Source organism: Etheostoma cragini, chromosome 11 (genome assembly GCF_013103735.1).
Source record: "Etheostoma cragini isolate CJK2018 chromosome 11, CSU_Ecrag_1.0, whole genome shotgun sequence".
NCBI classification, from domain to species: Eukaryota; Metazoa; Chordata; class Actinopteri; order Perciformes; family Percidae; genus Etheostoma; species Etheostoma cragini.
The window spans coordinates 7,291,775-7,305,484 of NC_048417.1; the positions used below are offsets into that span (position 1 = coordinate 7,291,775).

General features: G+C 42.3%; 1 protein-coding gene across 1 annotated transcript in view; it reads left to right on the forward strand.

Moving 5' to 3' along the window:
- The window catches only part of LOC117952383 (radixin), a 30,988-nt gene extending 24,074 nt beyond the window's left edge, over positions 1–6,914 (forward strand). The window contains exons 5-15 of the mRNA XM_034884626.1: positions 121–243; positions 731–882; positions 1,390–1,473; positions 1,609–1,755; positions 2,492–2,588; positions 2,680–2,843; positions 4,139–4,269; positions 4,486–4,646; positions 5,185–5,277; positions 5,478–5,687; positions 6,216–6,914. Of these exons, the coding sequence (XP_034740517.1) occupies positions 121–243; positions 731–882; positions 1,390–1,473; positions 1,609–1,755; positions 2,492–2,588; positions 2,680–2,843; positions 4,139–4,269; positions 4,486–4,646; positions 5,185–5,277; positions 5,478–5,687; positions 6,216–6,380 (1,527 nt within the window). The 3' untranslated portion in view covers positions 6,381–6,914. The remainder of the gene's footprint in view (positions 1–120; positions 244–730; positions 883–1,389; positions 1,474–1,608; positions 1,756–2,491; positions 2,589–2,679; positions 2,844–4,138; positions 4,270–4,485; positions 4,647–5,184; positions 5,278–5,477; positions 5,688–6,215) is intronic.
- The last annotated feature ends 6,796 nt before the right edge of the window (positions 6,915–13,710 follow it).

The following is a 13,710-nucleotide window of genomic DNA, read 5'->3' on the forward strand; positions in this document are numbered from 1 at the left end:
TCTTGTTTTGGATTAAGACCGTGACAAAGAATTTGATTTCCTCCATATTCAGAAGTGCACGTACTGTAAAGACATGTGAAGGGTGGAAGATGAAATGTCGTGTGTGGGGGTTCTCTCCAGGTGACCCAGCAGGATGTGAAGAAGGAGAATCCTCTGCAGTTCAAGTTCAGAGCAAAGTTCTTCCCAGAAGATGTTTCTGAGGAACTTATCCAGGAGATCACACAGAAGCTCTTCTTCCTGCAGGTACTGTACCACTGATAGATTACTGTGCCTTCCAAGATATTGGTGGTCAGGTCAACCAAAATGGTACTAACACAGTGGATATATTCTGAAAATTGAGCTGGGATTTCCAGCTGTTGTCTTCATGTGTAAGCAGGATTTTAAGGTGAGAATATGGCAATTGTTGGCTTTCAATTTCTGGTATGTCTTTTCAAAAAATCTGGTATTTTCACTGTAACTGTATTGTATTTAGCATTTAATGTTTGGGAAACTAAAAGTCTCTAGCAAATTTCGTGATGTTCATTTTTCATTCATTCTTGAAATGTAAATATTTCACTCCGGTTCGACATATTGACAGATATAACTGCTGCTTTTTAAAATATTTTTTAATATCTAAGGTTTATCTAACCAGGAAAGATTGGCTAAGCACTTCAATCATCTCTCCCTTGGGTTCTGTTACTAACTACAGTGCATTATTGGCCGTGTGCGTGCGTGTGTGTCCTCCCTGCAGGTGAAAGAGGCCATTCTGAATGATGAGAACTACTGTCCCCCAGAGACAGCCGTGCTTGTGGCCTCCTACGCTGTCCAGGCCAAGTACGGAGATTTCAACAAAGACAATCACAAGCCGGGCTACCTGGCCTCCGACCGGCTACTGCCACAACGGTACAGTGCATGCACTCTATACAATACAGAAATGGACTGTTCTTATATACCGCTTTTCTAGTCTTAATGACTACTCAAAGCGTTTTTACATAGTACAGGAACCATTCACACACATTCATACACTGTGGCCAAGGCTGCCCTACAAGGTGCCACCTGCTCATCAAATAAACGCTCACACACATTTACACTCCGATGGCACAACGTCGGGGGCAACTCTGGGTTGAGTGTCTTGTCAAAGGCAGGCGATTGCTCTACTACTTAGTCACAATTATTGTATTGCAATATTTAGTCTTTTTTTAATTTAATCTTTTATTCTTCTTTTCATTACATTTTCCTCCCATATTTTTTACACTCCTTATATTTCTTTATTTCTTTATTTCTTATTTCTTTATTTGTATTTCTACTCTGATATTTATAATATTTGCAACTGCAAAATAGAGTTTCCCTTCGGGGATCAATAAAGTATTTCTGATTCTGATTCCCTGTGTGTGCATGTGTGCCATGTAGAGTTCTGGAGCAACACAAGCTGACAAAGGAACAATGGGAGGACAGAATACAGACCTGGCATGAGGAACACAGAAGCATGCTCAGGTACATGAGTGGTGTTGGGGGCTGATAGAAAAAAGACAAATTACTGTATAATCCAAGTTTGAGGATTATGATTTTTGAAGACGTTGAACCCTAAATTCTCTAGTGTATTGTGTGTGTGTGTGCGTGTGTGTGTAGGGAGGATGCAATGATGGAGTATCTGAAGATAGCTCAGGACTTGGAAATGTACGGTGTCAACTACTACGAAATTAAAAACAAGAAAGGCACAGAACTGTGGCTGGGGGTCGATGCCTTGGGACTTAACATCTATGAGCACGAAGACAAGTAACTACCTAACTAACTAACTCTCTCTCACACACACACACACAAACACACATACATACAGTGGCGACATTCTGACGAAGTTAGATACATTCATTGCAGTTTCATACCTCACATATCATTAATTAATAACACAGTTTACTCTCGGAGCTTGGTTTTAAGGATTCCAAGCCTCTGGGTTAGGACCAAATAGATTTAATTGGAGGAATACGTCTCTTATGAAATTGTATAAAGTTGTAACATCAACGTCAAACAATGAATTCATGATTTGAAACAAAGTCCTAAACAATGAAGTAGGACTTTTTAGCCGCTGTGTCTTCAATGGTATGTCACATACATCAAGTGTTGCACTTTTTCGTATAAAAGAAAATATGAATCTGCTATTTCCGTAAATATTATATTATGTGGGATTTAATACATTAAAAGGGGACTGCTGTAACTTCATTATAAGTAGTTTAAGGAATATAAAGTGTGACTTTTTCTGCACCCTTGGGGACCATGAATTGCATTGGTTGACAACAGCGCCCTCTTTTGGCGTTGAACAGCACAGATGATGAACAACCTGAACACAAAAAACTAAATACTCCTCAAAGGCTTCATTCAATCCAGCATTTAAAAACAGTTTTTTTGTTTTTTGAAACGTTCAAAGCATGGACATGTTTATAAATGAATAAGCTTGGAAGTAAGCGATTCAACTTCATCTTCCTTAATCTTTAGTTCAAAAAATCTCTCCACTCAGGTTGTCACCAAAGATCGGCTTCCCCTGGAGTGAGATCCGAAACATTTCCTTCAACGACAAGAAGTTTGTCATCAAGCCCATCGACAAGAAAGCGCCAGTAAGTGTTGGAATGATGTGTGATTAGTGGTTGGTTATCTTTTTGAAATACGTGTTAACACTGTCATGTCTGTCCTTTGTGTCTTCCCCAGGACTTTGTGTTCTACGCCCCTCGGTTGCGGATCAACAAGCGCATCCTGGCGTTATGTATGGGAAACCATGAGTTGTACATGAGGAGGAGGAAGCCCGACACCATTGAGGTGCAGCAGATGAAGGCTCAGGCCAGAGAGGAGAAGCACCACAAACAGATGGAGAGGTAACAGACACTCTGCTTTGTCTTTTTCAGGACCATAGGTCGGTCCATAAGCACCATCTTATTTCCTGCTTGAAGTTCTTATAATCCTGTGTTTCCAGTATTCCAGTGTTCATTTGTCTTTTCATTATTGATTTAATAACACACTGGCACTCTAGAATTTTAAAAGTGAATTTAACTAGCTTTTATTCAACTGCCATGTGGTTCTATGAATCTTGTAACTCTAAGCTAATAAAAAATTAGTCATCTTATAATTTAGCCTTACATGCAATACATACATACTTATCTATCCTGAATTCACTCGTTTTTAATTACTTAGAGACCTACAGTTCAGTATGAACCTGTATGAATGTAAAGATAAGTTACACAACAACTGGGAAGTTGTGTTTCTTCTTTGTCCTTTGCGTTTTCTACAGGGAATGTAAATGAGAGGAAAGTACATTTAACAGAATATGTATGTACATTATCTCTCATTTACTGGTTAATTCGATTACTTCATGTAGTGTTTTCTGCTTCCTGAATATTTTACAGTAAATGGAAGAGTGGTGGTTGGGGTATGGGAGTGTTCAGACCAGGTGTATTTCTCCTAGCCATGTACACACTTAGTGTGTAAGCTACTGCATGGCGTTATGAATGGACACACATTAGCTCATGTTGGAGGTGGCAATTTATTCATAAAGCTTTGTAATCAATAGGGGGCAGTGCTGCGTTGACAGAATCAAGCTGCCATTCTTCATCTGCAGGAGCTGCTATTGCAGAAGCAAAACCAACACAACATAGCTTGTTCTACTTTTGTTAGCAAGAAGCAAAACACTGTCATACATTTTTTATGAATGCTATATAGTGCTTCACAAAAACATGTTTGCATATGCACACCAATCAATAGATCCAACGATAATTGAACACAACAGGCAGACTACAAAATTGTCCCATGTCTATGGATTAGTGTGGGAAAAGAGGATCTGATGTTTCTATTTGAACATCAAGTGAAGATGTTAAGTTTATTGTAAGCAAGGAGTGCCCATAAACTACCTGAAATTACGTCACAAAAACTAATCCTGCATATGGGGAGGTTTACATGCACAGATAAACTAGGTTACTGGGAGAAATCAGGTAACACGTTGACATCAAATCACAACAGCTAACGTGGCACTGAGAAAAGGTCTTGGTAAGACCAGACTCAACACAAACATTCTTTGAATTTCCTTGTAGCCTATTTTGATGGTTTATAACTTCAAACGATCAACAGATGAGGGACCGTCTGGGTGTGATGGTTGTTTTCTGGGTTATTTTGACAGAGCGCAGCTGGAGAACGAGAAGAAGAAGCGCGAGCATGCAGAGAAGGAGAAGGAGCGGATAGAGCGAGAGAAGGACGAGCTTATGGAGAGGCTGAGGCAGATTGAAGGGCAGACACAGAGAGCTCAGAAAGGTACGACTGCCCCGACATCAAGCATGAGCTCATGTACTTCTATTTAGTTTCAAACCCTGAGAGTGAGCATGTGAGGAGTCCTAGGAGGTCAGTTGTAAAACTCTCGTGGAATGTTGGGATTCCGACTTTGTAGTGTTTTTTGTCCTGACCGATCACACAGTCCCACACGTTTTAAGATGGTCTGTAGCTCTCATATTTACATGTGTATGTGTGCAGAGCTGGAGGAGCAGACTAGAAAAGCGCTGGAGCTCGAGCAGGAGAGGAAGCGGGCAAAGGAGGAGGCAGAGAGGCTGGAGAGGGAGAGGCAGGCGGCAGAGGAGGCCAAGGCAGCACTGGCTCAGCAGGCTGCCGACCAGATGAAGAACCAGGAGCAACTGGTACCTGCCCTCACACACCAATCACATCCTCTGGTTCCTTATATAAACATTCCTTTAGTTTAGTGCTTTTATTCAGGTGAAAGGGACACTTGAACTCAAGTGGCAACAACAAACCTTGAGATCGATCAATTAAATCCGTCTTTCCTTTCAATTCCATGTATTTCTTCTTCTTGTTTTACTTCTTATTTAACATAAGGTATTCTTGTTTTTATATCTCCAAAACCATTTTACATGTTGCTTTAAATGTATCATTATACATACAGTATATTAAAGTTATAACAAGCAGTGTTATATTGTGTTATATGAATAGTCCAGGGTTAATTGATATTAACACAGTGGTCTGTTCAAATAATTAATCATTAAAAAAAGACATCATTTATCAAGCAGATCTATCAATTTCTCAAGTATGACAAGTTGTTAATTCTATCTGTTTCATATTATTGTAAATCGAAAATACCTTTTGGTTTTTGGACTGTTGGTTGGACACCACACTGAGTTCAACTTAGTAACCTTTCACCGGCATGTGTTATTTTGACAGGCTGCTGAGTTAGCAGAGTTCACTGCCAAAATCGCTCTTCTTGAGGAAGCCAAGAGGAAAAAAGAGGATGAAGCATCAGAATGGCAACTCAAAGTAACATAACTTCTGTATTTGTGTGTGTGTTTGTTTATTTAGGCCCATTATTCTCTACTTTTTTTCAAATTTAGATCCAGTGAATTGTGAATGTGTATGCCTCTAGTGGTTAACGTTAAATGTGTGTATCAGTCATTATCTTTCTGTGTTGATGAACAGTTGGTGTCTGTTTCATAAGCATGCACGTGTGTTCTTCACAGGCTTTGTCAGCACAAGATGACCTGGAGAAGACCAGGGAGGAGCTGAAGACGGCCATGACATCTCCGCCGGCGCCAGAAAACGATGAAGAGGATGAAACGAACGCTGAGGCGAGTGCCGAGCTCCTCAGCGATGGCGTCACCAGCCACCGCAGTGAGGAGGAACGCATGACTGAGGCACAGAAAAATGAACGTGTCAAGAAACAGCTACAGGTAGAGCTTTAACAGTCTTCATTAAAAAAAGGTTTATAAACACTATCATAAGTGAGCATTCACACACAAAAAGGGATCTGGCGATTTGCCGCAGGGTGGTGCGGCGTGGGGGTGTAAATAACACGGCCCGTTAGTGTGTGACGTCCGGTTGTGTTCTTAAACCCCCCAACAAAGCACAAGTAAACTTTATATTTCACAATTACTGTTTTCCATAAGTTGTTTCTAGATTTCGACATTTATGACCGCACTTAAAGGTTATTTTCAAAGCTTATTTCGCAGGGGGGAGAGAAAGAATGAAAAGAGACAAGCGAGACATAGTGAATGCTTTGTTGATGCAGGAAACATTCAGCTATCACACAAACTCCCTGGAAGTTCAGTGCTCATTTTTTAACCCTCAGTGTTTTAATTATTTTATGTTGTAGCGATAAAGGCAATGATGTTTTCCCGTTAACTGTGATGTTTCCTGTTCCTGTTAATTTTATTGCTCATCTCTCAACACCCCTCTCTCTGTCTCTTGCCTCTGTCCAGGCTCTGAGTTCAGAGTTGGCCGAGGCCCGGGATGACACCAAGAAAACCCAGAACGACATGCTGCATGCCGAGAACGTCAGGGCAGGCAGAGACAAGTACAAAACCCTGCGCCAGATCCGCCAGGGCAACACCAAGCAGCGCATTGATGAGTTTGAGTCCATGTGAGCACGGAAGAAGGGTGGACATAACGATGAAAAGAAACAGTTAGTCTCGTTGCCATGTCAACGCCTCACCTCCCTTGTAAAGCCCAAAACCTGCTGCCATCCCAGGAAGATTTTTTTTCTATCCAGGAGAAAGAGCGGCTAATGGGCTATGTAGCTTCAGCCTCGCCAAAGCTCTGCCTAGCAGCGTTTGGCCAATCACACTGCTACCTGCTTTAAGAGCTCCGCCCCCAACCCAACAAAGCACACGTCCTATAATCTGTCGGAAAATTGCAAGCAGCATATCCTGTCATTAACCTGGACTTCTCCCTTATACGATACTGACAGTTCTAAAGCTTGCATGTATGATAATTAATCAACAACAGCACCGTTAGACAAAATGAGAGGATTGGTTGATATTGTGTTTTTTCTCAATAAATTAAAATGGCCATTTGTAGCTTGTTGTTGTTGCCTGCACGCTTGTTTGTAACGCTTTAGTATCTGTACCTTACTTTTATGTCATCAGTTGAACGATTTAATTAATTTGTTTAAAAAAAAAGCCTTATTTGTCTCATTTCCTTCTCGTCTATAGTATTACTTTTTGTCATTTTTTATAATTTTTTTATTTACTTTTTATTGGTTTTCTTTTAACATAAACATACAACATGTGCCTTCTGGGCAAGGAACACACAACAAAACACAACGTGACGGGGGAGGAGCCGCGCGTCGAGTCGAACAGCAGCCACCACAAGTGCACCATGCAGAGAGAAAACACAAAGATGCTGCCCGAAGACGGGGGGAAAAAAAAAGAAAAGAAAAAAGAGATTCTTGATCTAGGACTCAACACAGTGAGGGGAGGACCCGAGCACCAAGCAGAACAGCAGCCGAGCCCAAGCTCATCACAAAGTAAAAATGATAAAGACTGCACGTGTATAGGGAAAAGACACTTCCCATTAAAAGAATTTCAACCTTATTTTGCCACCCTCCGGTCAAGGCCCCCCTGCACCCCACCAACAACACTCCCAAGAGGTACCTGTCTTGCCCTGTGCATTCAAAACCATCCAGATCACACAGGTACATGACCTCGAAATTTAGAACCACTTTCCCCTCAAAAACAGTCTCCAGAACCCCAAGAACCCCCCTCCAAAATGGGGCCACTGAGGGGCAGCTCCAAAAAATATGAAAATGATTTGCCAAAGTATTCCCACATGACCTCCAGCAGGCAGTCCGATCCGAGCAGCAGGCCCCCTGTGCCGGTGAAAAAGAATCGAGTCAGACCTTTCCAACCGAACTCCTTCCAGGAGGGGGAGCCCGTCACTGACCACCGCTCCCCGCAAGTCCCGGCCCACTCCTCCTGCGAGACTGCAAATCCCCCCTCCGCCTCCCATCCTCCCATCCCCCCCAATGCCCAAGGCACAACCACCTCCAAGGCCCTGAAGAGCCGAGCACAGCCCGAACACCATCCTCTGAGCTGAAACCGTCCGCACCTGGGGACCCACCAGCCCAGAGTCCCGAGACAGCCGAGCAAACCTCCCCCCCCCCAAAACCCGTGAAGCCAACAATCCACTTTCTTCCTCCGCAAGTTCCGGCAGGTGCAGGGACCCGAGCAGCAACTCCACTCCCCGGCCGGAGCCGACCCGAGGCCGCAAACACAATCTTCCGCAATAGGTCTCCAACTTCCTGAACGTGGTGGCAAACCACCCCGGCCCCGGGGTCACCAATCTTGTACACTAAACCGTCTGCACGTTGCCCCCCCCAGTCCGCACGCTAACAGTTCTGAACACCTGCAGCCTCCCTCACAGTACTCCCGCCCTGCATATAGCAACCTCCCCTGAATCCCCTGAGAGCACAATTCCTCAACCTGGCCCCCCCTCCTCCCCATTTCCATTTTAACCTTGGTGTCTGCTGCAGACTCCCCATGCACAGACCCAAGGCCCCCGAGCCCAGTCCGAAGAGTCTCCATCCTTACCTCTCCTTGCTCCCTAAGAAAAGATGACACCGCGACCACCCCACCCCTCACCACTGCCCCGCAAGCGCCACAGAGCACGGGCGGAGAAACCCCACCTCCGTCCCCAAACTCCAAGTATTCCTGAACCCCCCCCACAAACTGCTGCGTCCCGCTACTGCCGAGCACACCAGGATCCAGCCTCCAGAGTGCAAGCCTCCCTCCACCGGTCACCCTCAGGGACAAACAGAGTGGGCAGTGGTCCGAGAGGTCCACAGCCCCAACACGGCAGTCCCGAACTCCGCCACTGCCTGCCCCAAACAACAAAAAGCAATCGACTCCAGAATATGTTGAGTGTGGGGACGAATAAAAGGTATTTGCCCCGGTTGAGTCGACGTTTGGGTTAAGCGTAGTATTAAAGTCACCAGCACATATTAAAGTCCCCTGTGTTTCAGTTGCTATCCTTTCAATTACTTGGGTGTAAAAATGTGATTCTGAGCATGGAGGCATATACACATTGTATAGGGTAAATACATTTCCATCAATTTTCCCACAAATCATTAAGAATCTACCCTCCTTGTCTTTAATAGTAGATATATGTCCGTATGTAATCCTTCCTGAAATTAGTATTACTACCCTAGTGTGTTTGGATCTATTTGAGGAGGAGAATACATATTTAAACCCCTGTCTTTTAAGTTTTTCATGCTCCGCTTCCATCAGGTGGGTTTCTTGCAGGAATGCAATATCTATGTTTTCCCTTTTAAGTTTAAAAAGGGTTTTGCTCTGTTTGACTGGGCTACGAAGCCCATTCACGTTTAGAGACATTACTTTCATTTTCCGGACCCTGTATGCAGCAGCTTATGTCTAGAACGGTATGATGCTATATCCTCAACAAAAGCAGATTCCCCTTGTAGAAAAAATACAGTAAAAAAAACCTTACCCTGTTCTGAACAAAAACAAACATTTACACTCATAACAAAAACAATAAATGTGATAACTTCCTGTAGCAGAGGAACGTTTGTCCCTCTAAAGCCCCTGTTGGTGGGCGGAGGGGAAAATCCTTCCTGGATGGTTGGGGCCCTCCTTAGTGGGAAAGTGGCTGACCTGCTGGTGCGCTCCATGTCCAGTAATAAGTCCAACAGTACTTCCGTTCACTCTGTGATTTTCCGTAGTTTCAATAGATTAAGTTTTGAAGTAAAGGGAGAGTAAAGAGGAACATTTCACCTCCCTTATTTTGCGGTCCACTCAATTATTGTTATGCTTTTAACATTGTGGTGATCTCCTGAATTCTTGGAGCTTTTCTTTCACTCGCTTCTCTATTTGTTTTCCTCCGTCGCCCGCTCGTTGCCACGGGAACGCCTTCAGTAACATGTTATACATGCTATATTTATATAGCGCTTTTCCAGTTTTAACAACTGCTCAAAGCGCTTTTACATCTACAGGAAACATTCACCATTCACACTCATTCATACACTGTGGTCGGGGCTGCCGTACAAGGTGCCACGTGCTCATCAGATACACACTCACATTCACGCTTCGATGCGCAGCACCGGGGGCAACTCGGGGTTCAGTGTCTTGCCCAAGGACACTTCGACAATAACTGCAGGGGCGGGGATCGAACCACCAACCTTCTGATTGGCAGGCAACTGCTCTACTACTGTGGCTCTACCACTGAGCCACAGCCGCCCCAGTTGTAACATCTCTTCTAATGTGGATCCGGGTCCTCTCTGACGGCGGGCACCTCCCACCCCCCTGTCCGCAGCTCCCGTGCGGCCTGATGTGCGTCCTCGTAGGTCCGTGGTCCATTGCTCCAGTGGATCCGAATCCTCGTGAATGGGGTTTGGAAACGAATGCCTTTCTCCCACAGCACTTTTTTAATTCCCCCGTTGGCTCTGCGTTTTTCCATCACTTCATATGCGTAATCATGGTCAAAGAAAATCGGTTTGTTGATGAAAGAAAATGAATTTTCTTTTCCCAAGCAAACTTCAATACCATTTCCTTGACAACATGCTGCTGAAAGTTTATCACAATGCACCGAGGTGTAGCGTCAGGTCCAGGCTTCCGGGCCAAAGCTCTGTGAGCCCGCTGAATCTGCAGGGACATGCCGTCGGGAAGAGCCAGTTCCGAAGTCAACAGGTTTTCCATAAGCTTAATCACCGAGTCGCCCTCCGAGCGCTCCGGTACCCCGTACACTCGGATGTTGTTGCTTCTGGACCTGCTTTCTAAATCGGTGACTTTTTCTTGCAACCTGCGTTGCTCCTTCAACAGACTCAGCAGAGCTTCTTTCGTTGCTGCACCGCTTGTTTCCATATCTGAAATGCGCTCCTCCGCCTCGGTGATCGCATGGTCATGACCCTGGAGCCTGGTTCCGACTTCAGTTAGCTTCTGGTTTAGCTCTTGTCTCAGCGTCGCTAGCTGGTCCTTGAAATCCTTCTTCAAGTCTCCTTTGAGGTCGGAGATAGCTAAATGAACGTCATTTTTGAAGTCACAAATGTTTTTCGAGATAATTGACGGTTCCCGATGCAGCTTGTCTGTAGACTCGCCGCCATCTCCGCTAGCTAGCAGATCGCCATTTTCTTCTTCGGCCGGCTCCATTTGCTTTTTGTTTGATTTTAATTGTTCAGTTACCTTCCCTCTCCGAATCGTGTCATCTCTTTTTTGTCTCCCCCCACTCAAGTTTTCAAGTTGAGGTTTTCGAGTTTTGGGTATTTTTGATAACTACTGAAACGGAGCAATTGACTATGCGTCCATCTCGTGCATGGCTCCCCGGAAGTCCCCCACTTTTTGCCATTTTTTGTTGGGAAAGTTAGTAAATTTGTGCAGTCAGTTTCATGATCTGTTAATGCTGCATCAGTTTTACCTAACTTCTTGAATGGCTGTAAGTTTGCAAATGCTCACTCTGAAAGTTTGAGGAAACAGATATGCAAACTAGTTTTGCTTCTTTTAAATTCATCCAGTGCTGGAGTTTTCAATCCATTGAGACATTTTTTCATTCAAATATATATTTTGCCCCACAATAAAGAATTAATTTATTATTCCAACTATGCCGCTACAGTATGATCTTAAAGAGTTAGATGAGGGTTGATGAGTTGATTGAGGTTAGATCCTGTAGAGTTGGATTTATTCACAAAGGATGTTGTGTCAGATATAGCTACATGTTTGAACCGGACACATAGTGTCATTATAAATTCAATGAATGCCTAAATTGCTGCATGAAGCCTTTTCGTCATGAATTACTTTTCTGTTCAGTAAATTGTCAGACTATGCACATTGGTCTGAAAAAACAAACATGTTTGACCAAAATCTTCACAAACATAAAGTCATAAAATCAAAGTAGACCATGTTACATATACCCTACGAGTGTCACCACCATATTCAAAGCCAACAAAATGATGTCTTATCCTAAAAATACTACAGTATATACTGTGTCTCCAGCTGGATCTCCCCAGCTTCCCTGTTCTGGAACATTGATAGCATACATGAAAGCTTGAGTAGGGCTTTTATTGCTCACTTTTACATTACACATAACAAACAGTCAACATGTCTCATTTGGCCACAGTTTTCTATGGTATGACAGGTTAGTTTATAATGCTTTTGTTTTGGGTTTCATTTCCTAAAGCTCAGTTGAGTCACATGGCAAAAACATCTCAAGAGACTCACTCTAAAAGACGTGTTTTAATAAAAAGGAACAACATTAACAAAAAGCATGAATGACATTAAAGTAAAATTTGTTTGTACAGAAGCATTTTAGCCAATTTCATTTGAATCTTAAGTTTTTTTTTTGTATTGTGTTTGGGCTGGGCACAACCTGTACATATAACACTTTCAAATTCATCAATTTAAAGCAGTGTTTTAGTATTGCACACAGAAGGTAGGTACTTTTGAAACACTATTTGACTGCGCTAAATCAATAATTCACGAATAGCACAGTTGTACGTGACAGCATTTTGGAATTGAACTCTTCATCTACCAGCAGGACACACAGCAATGGTCCAACACTTTAAAATCTTCTTTTCTATTTTGGTTTAATATAACCACCATTGACCTGAGCAAAGGGGTACTGAAAAGCAAAAAACAGCATTTTACTTGGCTTTGGTCTCTGAAAAGATGACACTTTAATTGTTTCTGTAGCAGACATGAAGCTGTATTAAAGCACATTAGAAATATGGGAAAGAATAAACTGATAAACATGGACATTGTTGATATTTAACATTTCTGTCCTATTGGATAATACTGCTGTATTTGAGGTATTTCTCTCAAAAGAGCAACAAATAACAAAAAATAATTGTAGAAAAAAACCTACCTATAAATTCTTAAAGGTGTGTTCAGACTGAACATGAAACAAATTTTGGCAGGTGTTTTCTAGATTAGCAAAAGTAATCGAGTACGAGACGTGAGCTTACTGGACATACTCAACAGCTCCAAAATGCATTACGGTTCATCCGACAATGGCTGATTGCAAGGCAAATGGTTTAAAGAATGAACCGTTGGATATAATAGTAACAAATGTTGGGAAGCTAAGACGTTAAAGTACAGTTAAAAGGGAAAGCGCAGGAGCTCAAATATATAATGTACAGTAGAAAACATATTTAACACATGTTTAATCATTTAAATTTGTAATAAAATAGTACTGGGAAATATTCAATTGAGTGGAAGAGGTAATGTTAATTTACATTTGTAATAAACAGTTTTCACTCAATGTTTTGGCGGGTCTGGTAACACAATGATCAAAACAGTTGTGATGGAGAGAAGGCATATTGCTTGAGTTTAATTCAATATCACAACTTCAGTCAGCTTGTAATGGCATATTTAATCATTAATTTAGTACGCAGTATGCAGTACATACAGAGTATTTAGTATGTGATTTTAAACAACTTACTACAGTAGAACAAAGCCACTGCTATTGTTGCTAGCACGTGTGACTGTGAAGAAGCTTTTTATACACAATGCTTGCTAGCGAGCAAGCTTATTGCTACACCGGCACAAAAAGTGTCTTACCCAGGACAAAAGAACGCAATTTTCAAAAGCGAAAGACCTCCACTTACTTTTTTGTGTATTTGAGATGACACAAAAATGAAAAAAGCTTGAAAAACATAAAAACAGGAATCTTAAGTTTTTGGATCAGTCAAAGTCTGGTTTTGCTAGCTAATAAACAGCTAAAGCTTACATTGGCTGTTTGCGGTATAAAACATGGAGCGCAAAAATGCCCAAATTCATATCAATAAAGCGAGGTGTAAATTTGCATGATCATATTCAGTCTGAACACTGTGATGTGAAGTAACATCTGTGGAGAAAATCAAACACATTAGCACAGTAAGCAAAGTGTACTTCCCATTATTAAGCAACACTGAGTACAATCTCTTCTTGCAGACAAACATGTACAATAGAAAAATATCTCTAAACAAGTTCA